This window comes from Oenanthe melanoleuca, chromosome 3 (genome assembly GCF_029582105.1).
Source record: "Oenanthe melanoleuca isolate GR-GAL-2019-014 chromosome 3, OMel1.0, whole genome shotgun sequence".
NCBI classification, from domain to species: domain Eukaryota; kingdom Metazoa; phylum Chordata; class Aves; order Passeriformes; family Muscicapidae; genus Oenanthe; species Oenanthe melanoleuca.
The window spans coordinates 94,574,974-94,587,662 of NC_079336.1; the positions used below are offsets into that span (position 1 = coordinate 94,574,974).

The 12,689-nt window shown below is 44.7% G+C and overlaps 2 protein-coding genes across 2 annotated transcripts in view; one reads left to right on the forward strand and one right to left on the reverse strand.

Annotated features, from left to right (window-relative positions):
- Nucleotides 1–6,652, forward strand: part of ALK (ALK receptor tyrosine kinase) — a 301,959-nt gene extending 295,307 nt beyond the window's left edge. Inside the window, exons 28-30 of the mRNA XM_056486982.1 lie at nt 379–469; nt 1,774–3,835; nt 5,803–6,652. Coding sequence (XP_056342957.1) covers nt 379–469; nt 1,774–2,478 — 796 coding nt within the window. The 3' untranslated portion in view covers nt 2,479–3,835; nt 5,803–6,652. The remainder of the gene's footprint in view (nt 1–378; nt 470–1,773; nt 3,836–5,802) is intronic.
- A 2,988-nt stretch (nt 6,653–9,640) lies between these two features.
- Nucleotides 9,641–12,689, reverse strand: part of CLIP4 (CAP-Gly domain containing linker protein family member 4) — a 31,107-nt gene continuing 28,058 nt past the window's right edge. The window contains exons 17-18 of the mRNA XM_056487742.1: nt 12,195–12,267; nt 9,641–11,547 (exon numbers count right to left, since the gene is read on the reverse strand). Coding sequence (XP_056343717.1) covers nt 11,226–11,547; nt 12,195–12,267 — 395 coding nt within the window. The 3' untranslated portion in view covers nt 9,641–11,225. The remainder of the gene's footprint in view (nt 11,548–12,194; nt 12,268–12,689) is intronic.

Genomic DNA, 12,689 nt, shown 5'->3' on the forward strand with positions numbered 1-12,689 from the left:
TAGACACTGCTTGTTTGGTCAAAGATGACAAAATATTTCTCTGTCTTAGGTTAGCTGTGAAACTTCCATGCATCAGACCATTCACAGGCAGGGAAAACTGGGCTCCTTTATCTGTAGCCCTGCCTACCTTTAGTGTACTGTCCAGGGGATTTCAGGTGGCTGAGTAATTTCTCTGAAACACTCTGGATTTCACCCCACTGGTGGTCACATTCCAGTGATTACCAGTGCATCAGTTGTCCAACTCCAGGGAAGGCAGAGAGCTCTCATCTGTTAGGAGCAAGAGTGGTGATGAATGTCTATGATTCCTAAGCTGCCATGAGTAGTTGTCACATCCCATGGGATCTGCCATTGTGAATCTCTCCTGTTGTGCCCTTCCAGCTACCGCATTATGACCCAGTGCTGGCAGCACCAGCCTGAGGACCGGCCAAACTTCGCCATAATCCTGGAGAGGATTGAGTACTGCACTCAGGTATGGGTGTTCATGGCCTCAGATGAGAGGGGTGGAGAGGGTTCTTCTTGGGGAGCTGTCTAGACAAGCTGGGACACAGGATGAGGAGGCAGCACTGCTCTATGCAGTCCAGGGAGGCTGATGTCAGCCTGGGACCCCTGGCTGGGATGTTCACCTCATCAGGTGCTTGATCCTTCTTGTCTTTTGCTGCTGACAGGCACAGGCTGGCACAGGCTTACACAGCTTTACAAAGAGCACACCTGTAGCTCTGCTTCTGCTTTTAGAGGGCAGATTCCAACATGCAAAAGGGCAAAGACAGGCCAGCACCTGCACTGCTTTCACATGCCTCATCCTGCCACTCCATCCCAGTCTTTACCCTTAAGGCAGTCAGCACTGAACAGAAATGGTCCCAGCTCAGAGCACCCTTTGCAGGTGGTTTCAGCAGCTGTTGGCAATGTTTTAATCTGACAGCACTGGAGAAGGCAGGTGGAGATGGCCAAGCTAAAAGAGTGGGGATTCTTAGGCTGGGCAACAGTGAAAAGATGTGGCTGGCTTTCCAGACCAAAATTTGATTTTTTTTTTTTTTTATTACCACCAGTTCAGCTTGTGAGGAGTAGAGCAGTTTGGAAAATGTTCTCCTGCCTGCATCAGTGCAGGTTCCTTGTATGAACTCACTGTTGTTCGCTTCAGTCAGTTTGCTTTCCCTTGCTATTTGGGAAGCTTGATCTGGTTTTTATGTGTGTTTGGATCCTGGGCTTGGGAGACGATTTTTTCTGCTATCTGTAGTTTGCCATGGCATCTAGCAATAAGTAAAGGTTGCCAGGATCACTGCATTTTCTCTCAGTTTAATTTTCAAAACTGCTTAAATAGCTCAGAGCTGCAGTCCCTGTGGATTCAGGCTTCAAGGGGTCTGCCAGTATTGTCTTCACTCTGCATTCCCATTCCTCCCTTGTTGTGTGGAGGCAATACTAGATGACTCCAACTTTCTCAATATTATCTGAGAGTGTTATGAGCTCTGATATGATATAGATTCCAAAAAACATTCCCACAGGAAATTTTGCTGGACATAAAAAATGCTTTTCATTGGTTTTGTGCCTCTGCTGTTGTATGGTGAGTTTAAGGGTTACTTTCTTTTAAAGAGTTGGATTTTAGGGCTATCGTGTTGCATCTCACACCTAACTGCACTTTGTCTGCATCCCCTCCTCATGGAATGTGGGCTCTGGGTGGTGGGATGCGTTGAGATCACAGCATGGCAGCTGCTAGATGTGTCATTTGATGCCTGATGGCTGCAGACTCTGAGGGATTCCCGTTGTTCCCTTCGGCAGGATCCCGATGTCATCAACACCGCCTTGCCGGTCGAGTACGGCCCGTCAGCCGAGGAGGAGGAGAAGGTGGCCATGCGCCCCGACGACCCAGAAGGAATTCCTCCTCTCCTGGTATCAGCACACCAAGACAGAAAGGATGATAAGCAAAGCCTGCCATCTCCACCACCCCTGCCGTCAGCCATCGCTGCTGGAAAAGCTCTAGGGAAAGTGGGAGCCTTGGAACAGCCAGTGCCAGGAAAGGTGCAGTCAGGCACAGGGGGGGGACACATCAACATGGCCTATGCCCAGTCCAACCCCCCTTCCGAGCTTCACAAAAGCCGGGGCTCCAGGAACAAGCCCACCAATCTCTGGAATCCCACCTACGGCTCCTGGTTTGCCGACAAGCAGGCCAGCAAAAACACTTCTCTGCTGGAGAAGGAGAGGCCCGAGAGGGAGAGTTTGGGGCAGGAAGGAAACTGTACTGTGGGGCCCAACATTGTGACTGGCAGGCTGCCAGGCTCCTCCCTGCTCTTAGAGCCATCTTCCCTAACAGCAAGTGTTAAAGAAGTGCCTCTCTTTAGGCTGCGCCACTTCCCCTGTGGGAATGTCAACTACGGATACCAGCAGCAGGGCTTACCCTTGGAAAGCTCCACACCGCCGTGCGCCAGCGGTTACGAGGACCCTGTCCTTAGAAACAAGAGCCACATAACCCAGCAGGGGCCCTGAGAGCCCTCACCCTCTCTTGACTTGTCCCCCCTGTGGCCCCTGAGCCTTGAAGAGATGTCCTGTTACCCAACACGAGCAAGGCGTCGGACAGCATCACCTCCTGTTTTGTGCAAACTTGCTCCAAAAGTGCCACCCTTGAGGCTGTGATTTCTACTAACCCCAGAGGCTTCAGACCACCCCGTGGAGTCCAAGGAACAAGGGGGAGGGAGGATGCAGGGAACTGCTGTTAACTGCAAGGCCCAGCTGCTGTCGCATCGACTCATCCGCATGGTTGTCGTCCTGCCCTTCCTGTGAGCTTCTCCCAGTTGTGCGTCCTCTGCTTCTGTGTCAAGCCGCGGCTCACTGCCACGAGTGTTTCATGTCTGGGCTTTTCTGTGCCAAACTTGTCGTTGCTGTGGAAGACTAGAAGGTCTCCTGCTGCTGGCAGAGCTTGTGGTGAGTTTGGGAAGAGCGTCCTCGATCCGAACCGAAGAACAATACGACAGCGCTGAACGGTGGCACGATGGCGCCTTCTCAAGCCTTGTTCCAGCTGCAATCCAGTCGTCAAAAGTCCTTGAATGCACAGGGTCGTGGGGGTGCTGGCAGGGCAGTGGAAGAACCCTGGTCACACTGCACCACTTGGAGGGGAGAGCAGAGGAAGCAGAGGATGGGTGTAGGTGATATGAGGCGTTCAGGGGACGGGAATTGTTTGGCTGGGGTTTTCTTTGGCTTGTTTTTGTTTATCTATGCTTAAGCACCAGAAACAAGTAAAGCCCTTTAAAATTCCTTCTGTCCTACAAAAGTAGGAATGTCCTTCGTCAGGAACGTGTGAGTGTCAAGTGGAATCAAGGTGAAGCTTTAAAGGACTATGGTATGAGAGGGACTTTCACCATGCCCTGAAAATGAACATCCACCTGCATACCTCGAAGGTTTGGAAGAGACTTTGACATACCCTCTACAAACAACAACATAAAGGCAGAAGACTGCATCGTGCCACTGTCTGGAAGCCAGATACTGTCTGTATTGAAGGGTTTAGAGCCCTCTTTCCTTTGACAAAATACATGTATGATAGTGGTTTAAGGACAAACACTCCATTGACTCACTTTGTACAACCCGTGCATGAAAAGTATTCCAGTTAAGTGTATTGTCAAAACATAGATGTAGGAAATAATTCATGTGTAAAGATGTGCATTAGTAACTTCAGCTTAGGGTTGGGAGGAGCTGTTTTAGCATGAACGCTATCCAAAAAAGGGGTGCTTATTTCCATAGAAATGGGAGTACTGGAGCATCAGCAAAGGAGTGGGAAGGTATTCTTCAGTCTGAGACTCTTAGTCTCAGTGAAGTGAACCTGAGTCTGGCCCTGGATCCAAACATTGAGGTAAGCTTCCTGTCTTCATAAGGAAACAAACCAGAATCCCTATATGTCCTAAACTCTAGGATGGGCAGATTGAAATTGGAGGACATGGCTTGGGCCACCCCCCTTGTAAAAAAAACACATTGCAGGGGAAGCACTAGTGTGCTTTCCTAATCTGCCTTTCTGATGTCATCTCTGATACACATAATTAAATCCTTTTTTTAGACCAAAGCCAAAAGCAGATTTGGTGACAGGTTAACAGGCTGTGCTCATGTGTTGGATAGCTTGGGTCAGGGGCTGCTCTGAACTTCATGTTCATCTGCTAGAGATCCATCCCAGTGCTGCTGCATGGGTTAGGGGGGATACCAAGGGTTACACTTACAGGCTTCTTTGGGTTCAGCTAAGAGGGTATTTGTCATCTGCAAGGTTATTAGGCTGGCAGCTCTTGCTGTGAAACAGCCACTGGGGAGGGATTCTGTCTAGCTTAGGACTGTGTTAGTGTCATACCAGTCTCTCTCTCTCTCTAGCTCAGTAAACTCAGTGGGGTAGTTTCTCAAGTCTCGAGAAAGCTGATTAATTCAGGAGGCAAGCACTATCTGAACAATTTATTATACTAGTACATTATTCACATATAGTAGCAATTTTCATTTAAGTATTCCAGCTTTCTCAGAAGAGCTGAAGCTCCTCATTGTTTTCTTTAGCTTTTATTTGCAATGGAGCACACTCTGAGTTTTTGCTGCCTTACAGAGTTACTGAGGGCAGAAGCTGACCTGTTTACTGATGAGCATTTTCAACAGAATGCACAAGAAAAAAAGTTGCTAAGTGAATGATCTTTGACTAGCTGAAATTATTCATTCTTGGATCTGAGGCAGCAGCTTCGATGCTGCACAAATGCAGATAAGTTGCCAGGTTATGATGTTAAAGGTGGCATTTCTAAAGAAACTTAAAAAGCACAAGCAGCAAGAGATAGTTTTAAGTCTGTAGGTGTGAAAGGCAGAGTGTGGTTACTGCTCTGGGCTTGTGCTGTGCAGTTATTTTATCACAGAATTTCTACTGAAATACTCTTGCAGAATGGGAGATGTAAAAAAACATGGAGTTAAACACGTTCCTGCTTCTTACCTATGGAATATGTCAAGAGATAATTCTTTTGAGGGGAAATGGTGAATTACCACTGAAATTCTCCAGTCTGCTGAGTACAGTGCATTGGGACAAATACTGTTCAGCAGTGGCAGCTGCTTTTAAGTGAGCTTCTCTCTAGCGTCTCCAGTGCAAAATGCTTTGTTGTGGGTTCTTTAATGGTTTGGATTTTCTTGGTTGGTTGGAGGTTTGGGGTTTGTTTTTATTATTGGGGTTGTTTTTTTTACTCTCTCTCTCAACTTGGAATTCAGGAATCCAGTATGGGCTTATTTTTTAATGTTAAAACCATACTGTTTCTGACCTCTTCCACAACAAGCATTTAGTTTGTTATCCCTGTATGATGTCCTAGCACAGTACCCCAGGTTGCAAAAACTGTTCTGTAAATATTGGTGCTAATCAAATCTTCTCACTTAGTAACAAGAGCTGAAACACTTGCCTGTGCTCTTTCTTAGAAAATAAATGCTACCATTAATTGCTTGGACAAAAGGGTGCTCTGTTACTTGTGCTCAGGCTGCAGTTGCCATGAGCATGAACCAGAAATTTTAATTTCTGTGTCTAGGATGATTCACCTGTTCAGTACTCAGAGCTGCAGGGACCAGAAGGGATTTAAGTCACCATGGGCTCACCAGACCAAAGCACTCTGTAAATCCCAAATTCCTCTATCAAACCCTTCCATGCTAGGAGAAAAACAGATTCAAGTTATTTTAACCCTCTTACCCATTTTTGTCTATGACTTATTTTTTAAATTATAGTTTGCTGACACACTGTATATTTTTAAGGAGCTTGTTTTAAGACTGTTAATCTTCTGTGTTGGTAATTATGATGTTCTGATTTATGTCTTCCTTATTCTACAGTGGAAAAGCGGGAAGCAGTATGATCTACAGGATGTAAAGCACAACTGGGAAAAACCCTGTGCTACCCTTCTTATGCTCCGAAAATGGCTTATTTCCATGTGGATGTTACCTGGTTTCCTATAGAAGATGAGTAGTTTCTGATTCTGTGAGCTGCTGGAGGTAAACTAGGTCTGGATGCCTGTCTCTCTACCTTTCCAGTTGTCCCATCATCTTCCCTTTGTGCCGCTGAACCTTGTTTCTCCACCATGTGCCTGGGAATGAAGCGAGGGTGGTTGTGCTCCCCCAGGGTGCAGTGATGGAGCTGGGTGGGAGAGGGGCTTGGCCACAGTGAGAGGAGGAGCAGGGACCCCAGGTGGAAGCCCCAGAGCTGTGTTAATTCAGCCAGGTCAGTCTCAGACAGCGGTGCTGGACCGTGGGTGCTCCGGCTTCCCTGCACAGGGAGCAGCCACAGCACAGGACTGGAACTGGGAATGGCTGGTGCCACTTTGTACATCTGCTCCTGGCTTCTGGGGGATGAGAACCTTGACATGGGAATAGCATAAAACAGCCTTCCACAGCAGCAAAGACATCGCCATCCATCTGTCCCAGAGGTGAACCCATCAAGGGAAATGTCCCAAGTGTCCACATCTGGCTTCTTTTAGTACCGAGCTTCATTATAGGAGTGTCTGTCTCATGTACAGCTGTTTATGCAACATTGTTTATAAAGGAAGGGCCTGTGCACTTCAGGGATACTATGAAGAAAAATACTAATATATGGTCATTGAGTATTTTGTATTGAATAGTGTATTTGTATTGTAAACAAGTGTAGTGAACCACAAGGCATGAAGACAAATAAAGTGACAGTAGCTGGATTTCTCTGTGTTGGGTTGTGCAATGATTGGATCAACAACAGAAGGAGGTCTCTGGACATCCATTTTTACTTGGCAAAGTTGCAGAAATATTAAGGTGATGTGTAACAGTGGTGGGAGTTTTGAACTACTTAATTAACGTTTTATCTCAGTCTCTTCTGCCTTCACTCAGAGCCAGGATTAAAAAATACACAAAGGAAACGGATTTTCTCATGTTTGGGCTTGGTTGTTTATTAAATCTTATCAAAAAGTACAGAGCATTCAGCAGCACTTCTAGCTGCCTGCTAGAAGCGAGGAAAATGGAGGAAGATTCAGCTACTACAAGGTGTCTTAAAGCTAAAGAGTCCAATAGAGAATTAACACCTATATTATTCATCCTTTTAACCCAATAACTAACTTCCTGTGACCCTTGTGTGACGCTGACTGACCAACCAGAAACTACTCCCTGAAACCATGAAGAAGGAAGATGAACACCAAAAGAGACACCACCTAAAATCCTCCATCTAGTCCCATACCTATTACTATACTATAAAACCCTCAAATTTAAAACCCTTTACCACGTGAAAGCACACACTTCTATTTCACTACACACCCGTGATTTTAACTTCACCACTCAGATTTAGAAGCCTTCTCCAAGGCCTCAGGTCAAAAGCAGTGTTCTCCAGGGTGTCAGTGCCAGAAAGCACAGAAAGCTGAAAACCCCAGGTTTCTGGGATCCAACAGTGATGAACACCCTCAGGAGAGGGTTTGGTGGTACCCCAAGCCACCTTCTGAGCTCACAGCAGCTGTTCCAGACTCCTTTGCATTGCCAGTGTTACACACCAAGTTTCTTACAGGGGAAGGTGCCCTTCCCTCTGTCAAGGGAGGCTGGCTTTTGCCCACAGCAAACTGGTCAGTATAAAAAGAGAGCAAAGGGTATGGCTGAAGATAGCATTTGGGTGTTTTCCTAAATGTATATTGAGTCTGGACTGAGAGTAGGTCTACTCATAAACTGTATTTTAATACATTTTCAGTACTGAAAATGAGGGTATTGACTCTTGTGACAATTCTAAGAAGAGGTAGCTCCTGTCCTGAAACACTTTTTATCCCATCCCATATCACTCCTATGGCCCAAGAAATGCTCCTTGAAATTAGGACTGACTTACTATAAACTTTCTCCTTCACAGGCTCATTCTGCTGCACTGTGGTTTGGTTAACAAGCCTTCTCCAGCAGGCAACTCTCCCCTCCCTCCTTGTTTTTTTTTCTTCCCTGTCTCAACTCAAAAAGGAGCTCTCCTATGCACTTCCAGGAACAGGGCTGGTCAGCAGCCAGCCACCACAGCCTGGTGTGGATCTGGCACTGGCTGGAATCTCTGCTCTAATTCTCCTTTCTCTCAGAGCTGTCTGTCTGCAGCCAGACAGGGAAAAAGATGCTCTGCTATGTGGCTTTCATGGACAGTCTGTTTCCACCTGGTCCTTGACAAGGCTTTTGCAAACTCTGAACAAGCCATGACAGAAATGCTGATTTGCCACCTCTCATGGGTCACAGAGTTAACATGTCAGAGGAACTGCACTACATCTTGCAGATCTGCACAGCCAGCCTTGGTTCCATGTGCCTCAGATGCTGCTGACCAGCAGCACTCTGGTAGAGCAGGCTCCCTGCCCAGAAAACCACTGCTGTCACCATCTGCAAAACAGCCACTGAGTCCAGCTGAGCTGAATACCCTAGAAATTAATTCCCCATCCTCAGACACCTCAAGAAAATTCTCATCTTCCTGTCACGCACCTGTGGTCTCTCCTTTCCAGCTAGTGTTCAAGAAAACTTGAGATTTAATTGCTAAGGGTACTGAGGAAAGACATTTTCTTTACTGGGACCTGAGACCTGCTGTGGGACAAGGACTGGCCTCCACAAAGTGCAGTCTGCACAAAGTGCACAAAATTGCTGGGGAGCATCTGTTTGTTTATTTATAAACTACAGATGTTTTACTTACATAGTTTCTTGGGACTTTGAGGACCATTTGGCTTTTCCTAACCAGACCAGGGTTGTGATAGTACAGTCCTCTGCACAGCACCTAATTTCAAACTTCACTGCCACTTATTTTCAGAACTTTTCTATGACACAGTATCCTCCTGCAGGAGTTTGAGTAAAGGATTATGGCAACTTACCTTGGATTTAGGGAAGCACAAATCCCTTTCCATCATCACCTTGAAGAGAGCCATCAGTAATCCTTTCTGGAATGGACTGATTTATTTCTGTTTCAGACAGCATAAATGTACAGTGCTTCTTGCTTCCTGGCAGAAGATTCTCAGAGTTACTGAAACAGCTCCATCCTCCTAACACTGAGACTTGCTCCTCTAAGCTACAGTGCTCAATTACAGCTAGAGCTTCCAGGAGAGATGTGCTGCTGCCTGCAGCTGAAATGGAAGGGAGAGCACAACACACCAGTGCCAGATGGTATCTGTGCCCTCTCCTGTACCTATCAGGCAGTTCAGTGAGGCCAAGGCCCTGCTTCCAGCTGAATGCATGGAGCTGCAGAGCTGTGCAAGGTGCAGCCTGACACCCTTACAGGAAAAACAAGCTCCCACTGAATCATCTGTGCAAGACAGAGTACACACAAGTGGTGTGACTCTAATAAGCTGCCCCAGCTTGCTGCCTCACCCACACACTTCTTCCCATACCTACCTCCTGGAGAACTCCAGCTACCCCTCAGATAAAGCAGTTCCACCCATTCCATCAGGTCAGGCAGGGAAAAGAGCATTCCTGATAATGAGTGTCTCCTCACATACACTCCACTGCTCACCCAGGAGCACCAGGCTGTGACTGAGCAGAGTGTGCTGTGCAAAGCCTTTGTTTGAAACTGGCAGTTCTGTGCTGAACAGGCAGGACAGAGAAAAGTTTCTGATTCACAGTTGGCAGCTGCTGCTCCACATTGAACTCCATGCACTTAATTTGTACAGAAGAAAGAAATCCACATTCTGTAAAGACCCAATGAAAGTTATTTTTGCTCTACTACTTAACAGGGCTTCATTTTATTAATACCAGCAGGAAACAGATATTAGACAAAGTAAAGTTCAGTACATCACTGAATATCTCCATCTCTAAATATAAAGCATTACCTTTTTTTTTTTACATTCAAAATTTACAGTTTTTATATTCAATTAAAAATTCCCATGAGTTAGAATATAATGTGCATTATTTTAAACACAGATCAGGAAAAATAACTACAGCAACATTTAGAAGGTTACAGCAGCAGGATTCTGTCTAAAAATAGGATATTACAATTTAAAGTGTCACTTCTTCAAATAGGCAAGAGCAAGCAAATCATTTAAGAGTAAAATGACTGTTCTGGAACACAAACCCATCCAGTTAAGATAATGTTTGATATGCTGAGGAATTAAAACATATTCTATGTTTAAAACATGGACAAAAGATTAGCTGTTCTAAAAGGCTGGTACACAAATGATGTCACATAAAGGCCTATTACAACCCTGCACCTAAAATTATTCTTAATTCATCATAAGATCTCACAAAAAATTTATACTGGAAACTGTTCCAAAGCAAACAAAATTAAACATGTATCACAAACTAATCAAACAATGGCAACAGCTTGCTTGAAAACCCTGTATCTGTTCCATACCATTGGCAGGAATTACCTTGCTGTATTCATACAGACTTAATTTATGATAAGGGTATTACGTATTCCACTCTGCATTTATTTGCATTTTACAACTGTGATACTCATTGCCTGCAGCACCCCAAACAAAAAAAATAGTCTCTAAAAATGAGGGAAAGCTCTCCAGGAGAGTGCAAAGTGCATTACTTTAAAGAGTGCATCTTGTATGTAGATCCTTCTACAAATGCAGAACAAAAAGTGCTTGTTACTGTACAGACTGACATGCAGCATATTTGTGCTTTTTAAAGGCTTTTTAGTTAATTGCTGCTCTTCACTAGGAGAGGGGCAAATCCTTGTATTTATCAGCCCTTTTGCATTATAGAGAGGAAGAGAAAAGAGAGATGAACGATAAAATGCAAAAATACTCCACAACTGTTTGGAAAGGTGGGAGGGAGGGGGTTTGGCTTTTTTTCTCCTTTCTTATTGCTAGCAGCTGGTATTGGAATTGACAAAGTGCCCAGGAACCAGGCTAATGTCACCCATCAACCACCTCCACTGTCAAAAGCAGGCAATGCACAAACATTTCCAGTTCATTACGACATGAGAAAACCCTCTAAATACTGCATGAACCACACAGGAACTTTAGAGAACGCTGCAGACGCTCTGTTCTCCAACTGGAATGGCTTTCAAATGATGCAGCATCTTAAACCCAAGATGCTTTAATAACCTTCCAGGCAAGGATCATTAAAGTAAGAAAACTCAACAGTGGTTTTACTTCTTAACGTGACTGAACACTTTTTTATCTCTCTCTTTTTTATATATATATATATATTTTTATATAAAATATATATAATATATACACACACATACATATATACTTATATATGTAAAACGCAAATGCAGATTTAAAGACTCCAAAGCAAGTTTGCATTCTGGGAGGGGCTGTTAGGTGCTTTAGGACACTCTGTGAGCACAGTGTGGCTCAGCAGATGTCATCCACCAGCTTCGTGCCGCTGATGCCGCGGTAGGTGACCCTGCTGGGTCGCACCAGCACGCCGTGGTTCAGCTTGCAGCTGAAGTAGCGCTTTTCCCCCACGGAGCCGTCGTTCTTGCCCTTGGCGCTGCGGAGCTCCAGCCCCAGCCAGATCCCAGGGGCAAAGTCTGTGGGGCCAATGTACCTGATGGTGCCCATTTCGTTGGAGCTGGTCAGGAGAACCTGGGAGCCTTCGTGCAGCTTCACGGGCCCCTCGCAGGGAGCCGTGCTGCTGCTGCTCCAGCTGCGCCGCAGCACGGAGCTCTTGGATCTAGCCAGAGAAGAAAGACTTTTTTGGTTCCCTTTCTTTGTTATAAAATATCCAGGGCAAATCTGTAATTCAAGGAAGAGCATGGGGGAAAAAGCACATCCTCAAATTCCTTTTTAGAAAAAGTGGTTTCGATCTCATGTCACTAACAAACCATGAAATAACAGTAACAGGCTGCTACACTCAGCAGTCTGAAGTACTGGAAAAGCAATTTCCTTCACCTGATGCTAGAATCTACAATATTTATAGTGGGTGATAGTATTGGTAAAGTAAGCCATACAAAACATTTTATTTGGGGTTTAAAATAGTTTAACCAAAAGAACTTTTAACATACAACTGTCAGTCAGGATCACCAGAACAAAGAGAAGTCCTTTACCAAGAGCCTCTGAACTTCACCCAGCTGTGTGAAAATACAAGAATCTGGAGAATATGCAGTGATGAATGACTGGAAAACAACTTTAATGTCAACGTGAATTCTAGGACTATATTCCTGGATGCACATGGAAAAACAGAGTACTACTGGTCCATTTTGGAAAGAAAAAAATGAACATGTAAAGGTCTAGATATCCTATATGTATTTTGAGCATACAATTCTTTTGAGCAAAGCTAACAGCCAGCTCTCCCAAGCACTTGAAACTCATAACACTCACCTAACAAAGGCATTTCTTCTGTTTATCTCCTTTTGAGAAGATGCAGAAGTGGTGCTTAGACTGCGTCTAAAACCTGAGTGGAAAGATTAATAAGCTGTGTAGGAGTTCTTGAGGGAAAAAAAAAAAACCCTTATGAACACATATCCTTTGTATTTTTAATACTGCTTCCACTACATTTGCTGCACATTCTCCCCTCTAATTTGGAAATTAAATGATGAAACTTCTAATGAACATATATGCCTATGTTTGGCTTTTCAGAGGGAACTGAAATTAAATTAAACCAAACAAGGGTAATCTGAAGGTCTTTTTACAAAAAGCTTAAGTAGAGGAAAGAAAACCAACTACTTCAAGCATGTTACATAAGTTTTAGTAATTTCATAAGGACGTCCCCCTATTGATCCCATCATCAATCTCAATTTGCATTACTGAGCAGGTTCCATTTCCCTTTCTCTCTGATTAGAATGCAATATTAGCAATAAGAGAAGACTGCCAATA